The sequence below is a fragment of the Magnolia sinica genome, chromosome 1 (genome assembly GCF_029962835.1).
Source record: "Magnolia sinica isolate HGM2019 chromosome 1, MsV1, whole genome shotgun sequence".
Classification (NCBI taxonomy): domain Eukaryota; kingdom Viridiplantae; phylum Streptophyta; class Magnoliopsida; order Magnoliales; family Magnoliaceae; genus Magnolia; species Magnolia sinica.
Genome location: NC_080573.1, coordinates 10,121,445 through 10,137,265, shown reverse-complemented (window position 1 = coordinate 10,137,265; position 15,821 = coordinate 10,121,445). Strand labels below are relative to the sequence as shown.

The 15,821-nt window shown below is 40.4% G+C and overlaps 2 protein-coding genes and 1 long non-coding RNA gene across 3 annotated transcripts in view; 1 reads left to right on the top strand and 2 right to left on the bottom strand.

Moving 5' to 3' along the window:
• The window catches only part of LOC131239308 (ABC transporter I family member 1-like), an 81,512-nt gene extending 68,321 nt beyond the window's left edge, over positions 1–13,191 (bottom strand). Inside the window, exon 1 of the mRNA XM_058236964.1 lies at positions 13,050–13,191. The gene's annotated coding sequence lies outside the window, so the exon portion shown is untranslated. The remainder of the gene's footprint in view (positions 1–13,049) is intronic.
• Positions 6,405–7,743, top strand: LOC131239323 (uncharacterized). Its single transcript, XR_009168123.1, has 2 exons — positions 6,405–6,474; positions 7,530–7,743. It is a non-coding gene; the product is annotated as an uncharacterized LOC131239323 (long non-coding RNA).
• LOC131239302 (ABC transporter I family member 1-like) lies at positions 11,237–13,177 on the bottom strand. Its single transcript, XM_058236943.1, has 2 exons — positions 13,050–13,177; positions 11,237–12,190 (listed from the first exon to the last, which is right to left on the bottom strand). The coding sequence occupies exon 2, from the start codon at positions 12,101–12,103 to the stop codon at positions 11,429–11,431; it is 675 nt and encodes a 224-aa protein (XP_058092926.1). The 5' UTR covers positions 12,104–12,190; positions 13,050–13,177; the 3' UTR covers positions 11,237–11,428.
• Positions 13,192–15,821: the final 2,630 nt, after the last annotated feature.

The following is a 15,821-nucleotide window of genomic DNA, read 5'->3' as shown; positions in this document are numbered from 1 at the left end:
GAAGTAGAAATGACTTCCATACCCAAGAAAAAATGAAGTTGGCCCATGTCCTTTAAAGAGAATTGAACTCCAAGTTGGTCAATGATATGAGACACAAAGCACATGTCATTGCCAGTGATAACTAGATCATCCACATATACCAATAAATAGCACAAGACAGAATTGTAGTGATAGATGAACAAGGAGGAGTCGGCTTTGGAATTTTGAAAACCAAAATTCATAATTGCCAATCTTAGTGCCGAGTACCAGGCTCGAGGAGCCTGTTTGAGGCCATAGATGGCCTTATTTAACCTACAAACATGGTTAGGTTTGAAGGCATCTTTGAATCCCGGGGGTTGGACCATGTATACGGTTTCAGTCAACTCACCATGCAGAAATACATTGTTGACATCAAGTTGTCTCAAGGGCCATCCTTGCATAACAGAAACTGTCAAAACAGTGCGAATAATAGCGGGCTTCACAACAGGGCTAAAGGTTTCCTTGTAGTCCAATCCAAGACGCTGATGATAACCTTTAGCGACAAGCCTTGCTTTAAAACGATCAACAGACCCATCAGCTTTGCGTTTTACAGGGAATACCCATTTGCAACCCACTGGTTTACAGTTATTTGGTGGGGGAACTAGTTCCCATGTACCATGGCGCATGAGCGCAGTGAGTTCTTCTGACATTGTTGTTCTCCAGTGTGTTTCACGGAGTACTTGGCCCACACAACTTGGTTCAATGGTATTTAGAATGGGATGTTTGGTTGTAGAATGCAAATGTTTGGGTTTATAGATGTTGTTCATCAACCGAGTGGTCATGGAGCGAGGGCGGGTAATTTGTGGTGCAGATAAGTCGCAGGGAACGGAGACTAGATTTCGGAAAGTAGAAGAAGAGGAAACAAAGGCATTTACCTGGAGGTGATGCAGAAGTAATATTCCCTACCAGAGTCACTGGTGGAGGTTGTGGTGGAGACGAGGCGTTGATGAGTGGAACAACTGCCAAGGACGATGAAGACTCTGAGTTGCCATGAGGACCATTCTGGTTTTCATTGAAGAGGACATGTCGAGAATGATATATTCTTTTGGTTTTTGGATTAATGCATTTGTATGCATTTTGGGCCGAAGAATAGCCCACAAACAGACAGGGAATGGCTTTGGGCTGAAGTTTGTTGGTATTCTTAAACTGTCTGATTGCCCTTCTTTATCAAGGTGAGTTCCTCTTTAAGCTGCATTGCATGAGTGTGTGATTTGCTCGCATACATGGTGTGTAATTTTTGCTATGCTTCTTGGGAGGTTTTGGCAATGGAAATGAATGGTGTTATGGTGGTGGTCGTTGAAGCCAAAATAGCACTGAGGATAAGCTTATCTTGTCTTATCCAGTGGGTTCTTTGAAAGATGGAAATAGAGGGATCATTGGGGTTGGGACAAGGTTTATCACCAGTAACATAATCAAGTAGATTATACCCAATGAGGAGGGCTTTGAACTGTGCACGCCATTGAGGGAAGGTTGAGGGTGTGAGTTTTTCGTTTATCTGGGCAATAATATTGAGAGCAATAAGAGAGATATCGGTTGGAGATGGTGGGGTTGTGATCGGCGTATGGGCATTTTCAGTGTTTGGGATCGAGTGCTCGTGGGAGGAAGGCTCATTTGATACCATGATGAAGTTTGAAAATATTGACCCTACGTTTCTTATTGTTATCTTTTAAGAATATATACAAGGAAGGAAAGCTAAAAATAAGCGTAACTGTTACAAAAACTTTGACTCGTGATTTGCCATGTTCAGCCTAATAATCAGGTAGCTGTTACAAGCAGATGTTCAGCCTAATAATCAGTTAAGAGTGATCTTTTCCTTGATTTGAGGAGTCCTCCGTTATAACCTATACCTTTACATATATCTATGTTCAATATTGAAATGGACATCCATACCAATGCCCATTAAGGTATTTGGTTATTTGTTTTTAAATACATAAAAATTGCTAAAACTATTTAATTTTATAGCAAAAATAAAAGTAAAAACTTACAATTGTTTCTTAAGAAACATTTAGTAAACCCCACCACAAAGATCACAGAGTGCCAAGATCAGGCCATTCCTCTCATCATGTGGACCACATCTATGTCAAAACCTGATTTAGATCGTCCATGATTTTAATACATGGAATCAGCACGGAGATTGAATGATGTGACTATTTCATGAGAACTCGCAGTATGCGCACACAGACATTAATGGCTAAGGTGTCAATTGGGTAACATCGATTGGTTTTTGTGTCTTTTTCAGTATAATGGATGTGCATATTCGGTCGGTGAAAACCCATGAAGCGTTCGAAATGCAAGCCATTGCTAGAAGGTCAGCAACTTATCAGTTTTTATTAGTGAGAAAATTCAATATTCTGACATGATAGGATGATTCGTACACATGCATTTATTTCCTTAGCACTTCAATTTCTTCTTTATTACCTTGAAATCTTTAATTTTTGGTATCTTCGTTTAACATTTAATTCCTCCATTTAAGCATGTATTCATATTAGGTTTCTAAATTACCTCGCATATAGAAAACATATATTACTTATTTAATTAAACATTTAAATACTAAGAAATCTAATAGAATTGAGATGAAAAATATGCAATAGACATTATCACACCCCCAACTAGAATTTTGTTAGTCCCAAGCAAAACATGCAAAAAGATATTTCAAAATCAAATGAATAATTTTTCATAAACTCAAGCAATTCTAAAAACAATCTGGATTATAAAAATATAAAATATATTAATGGAGAGCATAACTTTCGCATAAATCTAGCACTCGATAAATATTGTAATTAAGTTCAAAGCATTAATTAATCCTATAGTCAGAAAATTTTTAAACATTGTGTTTTATAGGTGCATTGTGAAATCTAAAATTAACACAACCAAAGGTTCATCATTGTACTTTCATGATAGCATTCAAGATTGGGGGAATAAAGAACTTTAAAACAGATTTTTTTCTCAATCAGTGTCAGGTATTGGGGTAGAGTCTTGCAAGGCATTCACTATTTACTTAATCATGTCATTATTAAGATCGTAAAAGTGTGTCAAGCAAACTTCGTTGCTAGTCCGAGGTCAGCATAAGGAGATCGCCGGCTGCTAAAGCGACACGCCGGCGTCTTTGCATAGTCCCACCAGGACATGTCGAGCATCAAACCAGAGGTAATGGTTCATAGGCTGAATGTCAGTCCCGACCACTGACCAGTGAAGCAGAAACGACGAGCATTCGAACCAGAATAATACGTCGTCATTGGAGAGGAGGTCAGCAAGCTCCTAGAAGTTGGATTCATTGAAAAAATCTACTACCCTTACTGGATTACCAATGTCGTGCTGGTGAAGAAATCGAATGAAAAATAATGGATATGCTTCGACTACACAAATATGAATAAGGGGTGCCCTAAAGACAGTTTTTCTCTTCCAAGGATCGACCAGCTAGTCGATAGCATGGCAAGGCATGAGCTCCTCAGCTTCATGGACGCCTATTTAGGTTATAACCAGATTGCCATGTATGAGCACATTAAGCAAAAGATGACCTTTGTCACCAGCAAAGGGCTTTACTGCCATAAAGTCATGCCTTTTAGGTTGAAGAATACTAGAGCAACGTACCAACGACTCGTCAACAAGATGTTTGCGAAGCAGATTGGATACTTCATGGAGGTAAATGTCGACAACATGCTGGTCAAGAGCATCAAGGCAGTGGACCATGTGGCTGACTTAGAAGAAATGTTCACCATTTTAAGGAAGTACTAGATGTAGCTAAACCCGAGCAGATGCACCTTCGAAGTAAACTCGAGAAAGTTTCTCAGTTTCTTGGTCAACTAGAAGGGTATTGAAGCAAATCCTGAAAGATCCAGGCATTGCTGAACATGAGCTCACACAGAAACAAAGGAAATTTAGTGTCTCATGGGCAGAGTCGCGACCCTTAATAGGTTCGTCTCTAGAGCTACCAACAAGTGTCTCCTGTTTTTGCAATAGCTGAAGGGCAAAGCGAAGCCGACATGGACCGATGACCATGAGCAAGCTTTTTAGAAGCTCAAGCAGTACATGGGGTTGCCTCCACTACTTTTCAAGCTCGAGCAGGGAGAGCCACTTCTACTCTACTTGGCGGTCTTAGCCGCAGCGGTCAGCTCGGCCCTGTACGAGATGTCAAAGGCATGCAGCTTCCTGTCTACTACATCAGCAAGGCATTGATCCAAGCCGAGACTAGATACCCCAATATTGAGAAGCTCGTGCTAGCCCCGATTGTGTCATCACGTCGCCTCTACCCCTACTTCCAGGCCCACACTATTGTGGTCTCGACCAATTAGCCCCTTCATCAAGTACTTCAAAAACTCGAAGTATCAAGGAGACCAATGAAGTGAGTGATTGATCTCGACAAATTCGATGTCGAGTACCGATCTTGAACTGCTATCAAGGGTCAGGCAGCGGCCGATTTCATTGTTGAGTTCATGCACCAATGCCAGGCTCCCGGAAGAAACCGAGGAAATCGACCTGCAAGCATGGACCCTTCATGTCGACGGGTCTTTCAATTGAAAAGGTAGTGTGGCAGGGGTAATCCTTTTGTCACCCAACCAAACCTGCATACAATATGCCTTGAGATTTGGATTCCCGATATCCAACAATGAGGCAGAATACGAGGCACTCCTCACCGAGCTTAGGCTAGCGAAAGCTATGGGAGCCTGGGCCCTGAAGATCCACAACGACTCCCAGCTCATCGTCAACCAAGTCGTCGACGAATACTAGGCGAAGGGAGAGAAGATGATCGCCTACCTCCAGAAAGCAAAAGAACTCATCAGCAGGTTCAATAAATGTGAAGTCACTTTAGTCCCCTGAACAGAAAACTCTTGAGCAGATACTCTGGAAAAATTGGCTGTCATGGCCGACGATGATATCGCCAAATCAATTATGATTGAGTTCTTGCCCGAACCCAACATCGACCAACTTGAGCCAAAGGAAGCACTTCCCGTCATCTCGACTCTGAGTTGGATGCACCCGATCACGGACTATCTTCGGAAGAACAAGCTACCCGACGACAAGCTCGAAGTACGGAGAATTCAGAGCAGATTAGCTCAGTATACCATGATAGGGGATGTCTTCTACAAAAAAAAAAAAAAAAAGATTCTCCTTACCCTACCTAAGATGCCTATGACCTGACGAAGTCGAATATGTTCCGAGGGATATCCATAAAGGGGTCTGTGACAACCATTCAGGTGGAAGAGCACTCGCCCACAAAGTAATCCGACAAGGATACTACTCGCCAACCATCCACAATGATGCCAAGCAATATGTAAGGAAGTGCGACAAATGCCAACGATTTACTGTGGTACTTCGATAACCATCCAAACAGCTAACCCTTATGATTGGCCCTTACCCATATGCCCAATAGGAAATTGACATCATAGGACTACTAGCAATAGGCAAGGGTCAGACCAAGTTTGTTGTCATAGCAGTCGACTAATTCATTAAGTGGGTCGACACCAAGCCGTTAGCGAAAATCACCAAGCAAAAGATTACTAACTTCGTCTGAAAGATCATCATCTGCAGATATGAAATCCCACACACTATTGTCTCGGACAATGGCAAACAGTTCGACAATACATGATTCTGAGGTCTGTGTGAAAGTCTTGGCATTTGCAACACCTACTTATCACCTCAGCATCCCCAAGCCAATGGACAAGTAGAGGTAGTCAACCAGATTATAAAAAATTATCTCAAGACCAAGCTCGAAAAGTCCAAAGGGGCATGGGCCGAGGAGCTGCCACATGTACTCTGAGCATACCAAACAACTGCTCGAACATCGACTAGGGAGATTTATTTTTCCTTGGCCTTCGGCGCAAACTCCTTATTATTTATTTTTTAAATACATACAAATTAACCAAAAATATTTAATTTTATATGAAAAGTAAAAATAAAAACCTACAGATCCTTCTTAAGAAACATGTAAGGTAAACCCATCACAAAGATCATGGTGTGCAAAGATCAGGCCATGACTGTAGTCAAGTGGACCAAAAGTCTATGTCCAATCCTGATTTTAAACCATCCGTGATTTTAATGCATGGAATCTGCATGGAGATTGGATGGCTGGGACTATTTGATGAGAACTCAATAGATGTACACATGGACATCTCTGGCTAAGGTGTCCATCTGGTTATACATGCATATATCCAGCCCAATTATTAATCAGCCTCACCAAATACCTAAACCCACTGTAACAACCGTTTAACCATGCAAACTCACGGCCCATGTTGGACAGAGTTTGGGTACCCATTGGGCCCAAACAACGTTTTGATACCACTATTTGAATAAGGGTGAAATAAGGGGTTTGAATAGGCTTTGTTTCTGTTACATGGGACTAGAAATGAGACCCTGGTTGAATGGTCAGTAACATGGTTAGTTTTTGTTTTCTTTCAGGTTTGAAAATCCTAGGATGAAAATGGAGGCTCTGAAAGTCTTTGAGAGGACGACTTATATGTCAGCAAGCTCTCTCTCTCTCTCTCTCTCTCTCTCTCTCTCTCTCTCTCTCTCTCTCTCTCAACACACACAGCTGTTGCAATGGATTCTGGCATCTTGTGCACACCAAAATTGTAGCCAGCCAGCTCAATAATTGTACATATGGCACATTCGGTGATCCAAGTTGTTCATTTGGTGGGCACCACAGCAGATGCCAAGTATAACTAAGAATCTCTTATTTGGTTTGGATAATCTAGCGAGGAAGATATAAGAGTTGGGCTTCCCCGCATGGGGGCCGCCAAATCATGTGCTTAGTTCATGCCCCAGGCTGCTATATCCTAATTTAGTTAACAGTAATTATGCATTAGAGATCATACTTTATATAAATTATAGGCTATCTAAATTATTTTTAGTAATTATCAAAATCTTTGATACATAATGACTCTTAACTAAATTAAGATGAGCTCATTCTTTTAAGTGGCAACTAAAAAGTCCCTCAGCCTTTCTACATTACATTTGAACTGGGCTTGAGAGGAACATAATTGCAACTTGAATGCTACTTTTGATTATTATAGATATGTGAATCTCTTAAGTCTGAACGGTTGGACCAGAACTTACCATCCACCCAATAGGTAACTTCCAACCTTTTATAATGTTCAAGCCACGTCCAACTTTTCTAATAGATTTTCTGCATAATGAGGATTGCCTATAACAAAAATCAGCCAGATTTATTCATCAACTGGACCACACTTGTATTTTGTTATTTCTCATGCACTGGGCATTGTTTTTTATAGTGTGGCCCATCTGATTAGTGGATGAGGCTGACCTTTTCACATGGTGATATTCATGCTCGGGCCAACCAACTGGAAGGGTTGGATGTCTCTCACACACGATATGTTGGAAGTTATTAGCTGGGTGGATCATAAATTACAGTACTCTAACCAGTTAGACTTGAGACCTTCTCCATAAATACTTCATGTTTTCGTTAGTTTTTGTTTCAATATTCTATTCACTTGTGTACCTATACACAACCTCATGTATCTAAATGATTATGAAACCTAAAACTATGTTTACAGTATCATGAAGGATTTGACTTCGATGGAAGGATGAAGGATCTTTATGATCAGATGCTCTATGGTCCGACGACAAGAAATGAATAGCCGGTTGCGACGCCTCATTTCTTAGGGTTTGAAATCATGGACATTTGAATAAAAAGCTTAATTACCTTCTTTTGTACCAAGCAGATGGTAATAAATTGAAGATGATGTATGAATGCAGGAGTGTTACTTTTGTTTGTTGATGTAATGTGGTAAATTGACTAGGTATACCAACTACGAAGCGGGTTACATAGTCACATTCCTTTGAGACAGTATTTGCATCCAATACCAATTAAATTCGTGTATGTAATTGGAATATTATCAATAGAATCTATGATAAGGAAACCCAAATTCTATTCCATTATAATTTATGGTGTTGTTTGGCCCGCCCAAAAGTCCTTTTAGTGAGGAAATGACTAGAAAGGATAACTGCTTTGCATATATGTTGTAACATACCAGTCGCCATGGTTTGTTGACTCGAACCAATTGTCCATTGAGTCACACCATGGATGGAGAATGCCCAAAAATCTTTTAAGATTGGAATACTCTATAAATCAATATGAAGATTATTATTATTATTATTATTATTATTATTATTATTATTTTTGTTTTTCTAAATTGTCTATTTTGGCGGCCATATATCAAAGGGTTAATATTGTCTTTCAAGGGATATTTTTGAGCCGAAGTCTGGTAATAGTGGGATACAACATGATAGTTGTCTAGATTATGGGACTATGGGTCCCACCTTTTTGGAAAAAAAAAAACCGATGTGCATTGTTAAAATATTCGGGCTACATATATCATATAATCCCTCTTCAGTCTCCTCGAAGATGTGTGACTGAAGTTTCTCTTGTATTTTGGCTCCTCTCGGAGGAAATTTTGAGATCAATAGTTTATAAATTGACGCTTGTTAGGCCAATACACCTAAAGCAAAACAACAAGCTGTGGTACAAACTGGCATGGCACAACGGTGTAAGATACAAGCCACTTCACTCTAATTTCCTACCACCTCTCTTATAGGGAGCCCATGTAAGCAAAACCTCTCCAGAACCTACCATGAATGTATGTTATATCCACTACATCCATCGGTTGTGACATCTCATGTTGGTACGGTGAGCTAAAAAAACAGGTAATTCAAAATTCAAGTGGGCCACACCACACACACACACACACACACACACACAAAAACAAACAGTGGGTTGAACGCCCACCATTGAAACCTTCTTGGTGCCCACTATATATATATATATAAATTATCATGATGACATCTTCCGTTTTCCTTCATCTTAATTGGAATCGATTGCAAATGGGCATATAAACATTACAGCAAGCCCCAGGAAGGTTTTAATGGTGGGTCATTTTCATAAAATATGCATAAACATGGTTTCCATTGCATAAAATTAGTTAACACAGATATACATATGGAAAATAAAAGGCAAAAACAATATCATAACGGTATCACATGAATCTACATGCACACCGTGGTGTTGAAGAAAATCAGAAGAAAGATGTAACGAAATGGGTTTTCCACGTCCATCTTATGTGTGCTCTTCCACATTTGAATGTTCAAAATGAATACTTTCCTTATAACCTCCTACAAGTTGAGCTGGGAGGGTAACTGAACACCAACTTGGACCTGAGATAATGCACGTGTTCACGTGGGATTGCCTTGGTAAATAGACGGGACATGTAGGGCGTGGATATCACCAGCTACAACTTTCTCAAGTATGAAATGATAATCTAGTTTTGTGTTTTATACATGCACGAAAGACATCATTGAGAGCCATATAAATAGCACTTAGATTATCACAGCATAGTGTGAATGGCTTCTCTAGGGGCACACGACAAATCACAGAGTAAGAAACTGAACCAAGTTAATTCATCACTAGAAGTCATGCATTGATATTCAACTTCAGTGCTTGATCAGGCAACAGTTGGTTGCTTCTTAGCACTCTACAAACATTGATATTCAGCTTCAGCTACAAACCAGAGAAGATTGACAGTCATTTGGGCAAATTGCCCAATCAGAAGTGATAAATGTGCCTAATCCATTCAAGGCACATAAAAAAATAAAAAATAAATAACTTATTTTCATCACTGACTGGAGTAGCTATTGCAGGCAATGAGTCTCAAATCATCTTTTTTTTCTTTTTTTTTTTTCAAAAAAAATAATAATAATAATTCCGTCATAGATAGCATACCGTGGGCTATCTTGCACAGTTGAAATTGCTGCTGCAGTTAAGTTCATGCTATTTAGATTGATGAGCAAAGATAGACTCCAAAGTCACCCAAACTTCTTCAGAGAAAGACAGCCCTGCAGTTTGGGCATATACATCTTCAGACAAGGCTGAGTTAATCCAACTCAACAAGAGGCCATCTGTGCATTTCAACTCATGATACAGTGGATTTGGGAGTAGTGTCTTGTCGCCAGAAGCATCATGTTGTCCATTGTCTGGGAAAAGAAGTTGGTAATCAGGGCAAGGGATGTTGCCCGTGGTTCAGTCGCTCAAACCATTTATATGATGGATCCACCTTGCCCATGGTTCAGTAACTCAAACCGTTGATATGATGGATCCACCTTGGATGGTCCAAGCACCTAAAAAGCTCCCAAAATTCGAAGTCCTAACCCGTCAAATGAGTGGCCAAGAAATCGACAGCTAAGAAAGAGAACACAAGGGTTCACAACCAATCAAGAAAAGGCTAAAATTAGTGCTGTCAGAAGCTGGAGACTTACATGCACACATGTCAACAGGGCATGCATGTAGAAGATCCAAGCTTTTCATTAGGTGGGCCCAACATCCAATCAAGCCAATCCACACATCAGGTCAGCAACATGTAGAGAACATCCACTGCATTTGAACAGAACATCTAGAGAACCGGAAAAAGTCCCATAAACCAGATATCCTCAATGTCAATATAAAGGTGTTGAAATGTGGGTCAAGTTGGTTGGGCCGAGTTTCGAGTTGAGTCGCTGAGTATAAAACCAGGCCGGTCTCCAGAGTAGGGACCGCCATCTGGACCTCCTGTTTTGATTGGCAAAACTAGATTTGTAAAGCATAACAGAAAATAGCTTTGCCAGGTCTATGATGAGTATGATGATGATGACAAAAGTGGTTAAAGCTACCTCCTAAGAGCCTTGGATATAGAACAGGGGGGCCACACAAGGTGACTGTTGTGGTGCAAATGACTGAATCTAGCACATATCAAAATATCGTTTATGAGGCGGAGCCCACCATGGATGGAGCATGCCCAACAACTTTCCGAATTGTAAAATATTACGCACCAATGCGGGGCCTCTGTGTTGAATATTGGTCGTGGTTGTATCTCTTCTTACAGGTGAATCTGCAAGCGACAATGTCAAAGATTAGGATCACACCTAGGAGATTTTCAGGGCTTGGTCAATCCATGGGGAGACAGTGAGACCCAACAGACCAATGGCCTAGAACAAAGAACCAGGGGCCCCACCAGTGGAAGCTGATAAACAGAGCGTACCATGCATATCCTCAGGGAGAGGATGACAGAACGCTGCGGCTCCAGTCCAAACCAACAACAGTCCCAGACCAGTTTCGCGCTTTCAAACAACAGACTAGTGCAATTTTGGACCATGGCAAAACAGTGACATGGTCCACCCAATGTACAGTCTACGAGCACGATAAAGGTGACCCTATGTATGATGGAAACACGGCAAGGAGAATGGTTTTCTATCCACTGACAGGGGAAACAATCTCTTTATAAACTGAAGAAATGTTTCAAGTGTATGTATCACATGATTTTGACTCCAATCTTTTATCCCATGCATTATTCATTGAACTTCATGTGGATTACTAGTTGAACTCTTACACTTCTTAAATGGCCTGATAAATAAACATTCTCCTGCTTCAGTCCAGCAAATCCACCAATGTCTTCCTCCTTGGAAATCTTGGTGGCAGCCTCAAGCTCATTGCATCCTCGATCTCAATCGGTAAGTGGGTCGCAACAAAAACAATCCCACCCTTCTTCCAATGATCAGCGATTATATATTCCAACAGCCTCACCCCTTCTGCATCCAATGCCACTGATGGCTCATCAAGTAGCCAAACCGGCCGATCGATCGCCAACAGCCTTGCCAACTGCAATCTTTTCCTCTGGCCCATCGAAAGCATCCTAGCCTTCTCATTTGTAAGCCGCCCAAGGCCCATCAACTCGAGTGCCCCCCTCGCCTTCCCACATTTCCCTTCAAGCACTTCAAACCATTGGATGTTGTCTAAAACTGAGAGCTTCTCCTTTATGGCGTCCTTCAATGATAGCCAGTTGAGCTGGAGCTTGTATTGGTCGAACACACCAGGCGACGTGATGTCATGGCCAGTCCATAGGATCTCGCCTGCAGATGGGCGGGAGAATCCGGCAAGCATGCGGAGGAATGTGGTCTTGCCAGACCTGTTGGCGCCCGTCAGCACCAGTGCACTACAGTCGCGGACAGCTACATTGATGTTGCGGAGCACAGTCTGGGCATTATGCATGCAAGAGACATTGTTGAGAAGAATGCGTGGGAGAGGGGGTTTGTGGAGGGGCATAGATGAGGTTTTGGAGGAAATTTTGGATTTGGGTTTTGGATTATAATCCAAAATGTGCTACAATCATATAGAAGATATGCAACGTAACTGTCAATTGAAAATCAGGATGGTAAGTACATGGAATCGAATTAAGATTTCAAATAAACTGTTAGTTATCTAAAGACCTGTTTGGATTGGTGGAATCTAAAAAAGTAGATTTTGAAAGAAAAATGTCACATTGGAGGAAATTTGAGAAAATAGAAATCTGCATAAAGCAATCCTAAATAACCTGTTTGTTTTAGCACTCATTATTTCCACAGTGAGAGTTCTCTGCTTTTGTGTTCACAAACAGCAGAAAACACCACACTGGTTTGCTTTCCATAGTAGAAAAGAAGATTCCACCAATCCAAACAGGCCGTAAATACAAAAATAAAGCCACATAACATTCAAAGATGTGTCGAACTCATTGGGATATCAACAATATATGTCCAAACAAAATCCTCAAGCATTACCCAGGCGCAGCCCAAATGACAATTTAAATGGCCATGATGGCCTCGACCCGGCCTATTCCCACTTGCATTGGATAAGTCTATAGATGCCAAATGTGTTGAAATAAGATGGAGGGTTAGTCACCTAAAACCTTAGTTCACTTTAATATATTTTGCTGAAGGAAAAGTTTGTATTGAATTATAAAATATTAGATAAAGAAAGAAACAAAAGCTTGTTTTGTTGCGGCATTTCGTCGAACAAGTCATGGGTAACTTCTTTAAGGGTTGTACTTATGACCAAATTGTGGGAGATTATCCAAATTAGGTTCAGACACAAAACATAACCATAATTATGTCCTAAGCTCTTCATCCGGCACAATCCTCCAAATCAACAAAGGAATTCAATTTTTCTCGAATTCAAAATTATAAGAGATGGAGTATCGAAAAGCAAACCACATGGAAGAGGAAACGGAATTTACCCATTCAAGATGAGAGAGGAACAAAATTCAATGGCAAGCTCGATTTTATGTGGATCTTCAAAACCCCTGAAAATGAAAATGTCTGCTGCGATTTTTGTTGAAATTGCTGACAAAAGCCTTCGAAAATGACTCCTGGGATGAGTTTTTTCTTTTATAAAAGAAGTTTACCGATTCAACATTCAAGATGAGAGAGGAACAAAATTCAATGGCAAGTTCGATTTTTGGCGAATCTTTGAAACCCCAAAAATGGAAATATCTGCTGCGATCTTTGTTGAAATTGCTGAGAGAAGCCTTGGAAAATGCCTGCTGGAATTTATTTTATTTATTCCTTTTGGAAAGGGAAGCAGCTAGAGCTTTAACCGTGCAGCGAGAGCAAGAAGACCAGGAGTGTCAACGGGCCGGATAGGGCCCGGAAAAGCACTATCCATGGGCGGGCCCCCATTAGCTAACATAAGCCGGGTCCGGCCCGCCCGTGACGGCCAAATAGTCCAGCTTGGGTCCAGCCCAATTTGACCTTGCTCGGCTGTATCCGATGGCCACAAGACCGTGTGTTGGGTTGGTGTCAAGAGGCCGCGTGCGTGGGTTCGCTTCGTCGGGATTTATAAGGTGAGAAAGACATCAGATTCTAGCGGATCGATTGGAGGAAGTTTGGAAAATAGCGGAGTTTGGAATACAGAGAGAGATATTGAAGATAGAAAGAGAGAGGAACAACGAGCAGCTCAGGTGGGCCCATTGTAATGTTCTCATGAAATTTGCTCCGACCATCAGATGCATAGTCCTGTTTTAATCCCAAGGCCCAGATATCAACCCCATCTGTGATTGGTGTAAACCACATCATTGAAAATAAAATGCAGGGCAACGCCAACCCTCCAAACTCTTTATTATGTGGGCAACATGAATCACACATGTGCCTAATTTTTGAATAGCATGTCTAAATTTTAGTGTGCCATTTAATGGTTAGAGTGGATTTCATATAGTAATTATAGTGGGCTTTTTTAGAATGAAGGGTGGATGTTTCTCTCCCCAATGTTTTCTTTGATACAGTGAAGTTAAATATCTAATAGTTAGAGTTTATTTTTTACATATACATCATGATGGGACACGTGGGTGGAAATTTTTGTTTCTTAAACGGTGATAAGGAGACACCACCATTGATTTTTTATGGGGCTCACCATGATGTGTATTTTAAACCCACTTCAACCATCAAATGTTTAATCCTATGTCCGCTCACATCCAAAAAAATTAGGCTAACCTTTGATTTATATGGGTCACACCAAATAAAAAAAGTAGGGAAAGTTATTCACCCTTGATTCTTGTAAGGCCCACCATATTGATTATATATTAGATGCCACACCAAGTTTCACGCATGGCCCAAAATCAATTGCATATATGATTTATCAATTGCATATATGATTTATATGGGCTACATCAAGAAAAATATTTTAAAGGGTGAGCATTGCCTATACAGTATTTCCAATGGTTTGGTCAACCTGAATAAAGACGGGGAGCTAATTTTTTAGCTCCGAGTCTAACATGGGATGATACACCCGATGGTTGCTATGAATTTTGCATAAGCATTATGATGGGCCCACTTGAGCTGGCTGCCACTCTCTCTCTCTCTCTCCCTCTCTTTTTCTGGAAAAAAAATAAAAATAAATCTTAAAAGGGTATAAACATAAATTAACTTTTTTTTTAATTGACTTGGCCTTATAAAGCCGAAGAGCCTGTTTGTTTTTTTTTCCAATTACACCAATAAATGACCAAAATTAGTAATGATTATTTTTCACTTTATTTTTCTAATGAAATTAAATAAAAATTTTGCAATGATAATATTTAAGAGGTTTGTTTTATTCAAGCATCACTATAAAATAGGGATGCATAGACTTTCAATTGTTACGTTGTAATTCTTGTGTTGGCAAACTTCACATTACATATGAAATTGTGGCTTATTTACTTCGCATTACATATTGAAAAAACAAACACCACAAGGATAAGATAATCTTGTACATAGTTTAAATCTAACTCAATTGAAAAGCAACCGTGAATTTTAAGCTCGAGCCCAGCCCCTGAGCATTATACTCTAGTCCAAGTCAGGCCGAGGTGGACCAGATCCAAAAGCCTGCGGGCCATCGGGCCCACTAATAGCCCTAATACTGTGCATTTGAAATTGTAATGACCAAAATGTCCTCATTAAAAGGTTGATAAACATATAACAAGCGGACACGTGCTGCTGAATATGGAGTGTTGGTCATTTTCTTACATGGCCCATGCGCATTAGACAGGTGATAATAGTCTAATCAGATGAAGGATGTAGATAGGCCCAAGGACTACTCGGCTGAAAAACTTAAAAAAGGACCGGAGCTCATCTCAGACAACATACCCACCAATCAAATCTTGCCACATCACCACACCACTAATAAAGGTTGTGAGGAGCTTACCATCAATGATCATCCAAATTGTGTTGCCCATTGTGGATGAAGAATGACCATAAAATCAAACTCATCAAACAAGATCCCAATCATCATATTAGTCACCATCAAATGGACGGTTCAAAATAACAGGGTCCATAGTCGAACTACGACTAGTAAGTAAGCCGGAAAACATCTTCCATTTAATATGATTTTTGGGAAATTAGTATTAAATATCCTACTCAAAACGACACCGTCAAAATCTCACCCACAAGTTCAATAAACGGCCATAAACTTTAGGCCCAGTTAAAGCCTCAGGCCTATATGTCAGCCTAAGCCCGAAAACTCAAAGAGGGACAAACAT

Excerpts from the sequence above, each read along its gene's own strand:
- LOC131239302 (XM_058236943.1), bottom strand. The coding sequence starts at position 12,103 with ATGCCCCTCCACAAACCCCCTCTCCCACGCATTCTTCTCAACAATGTC.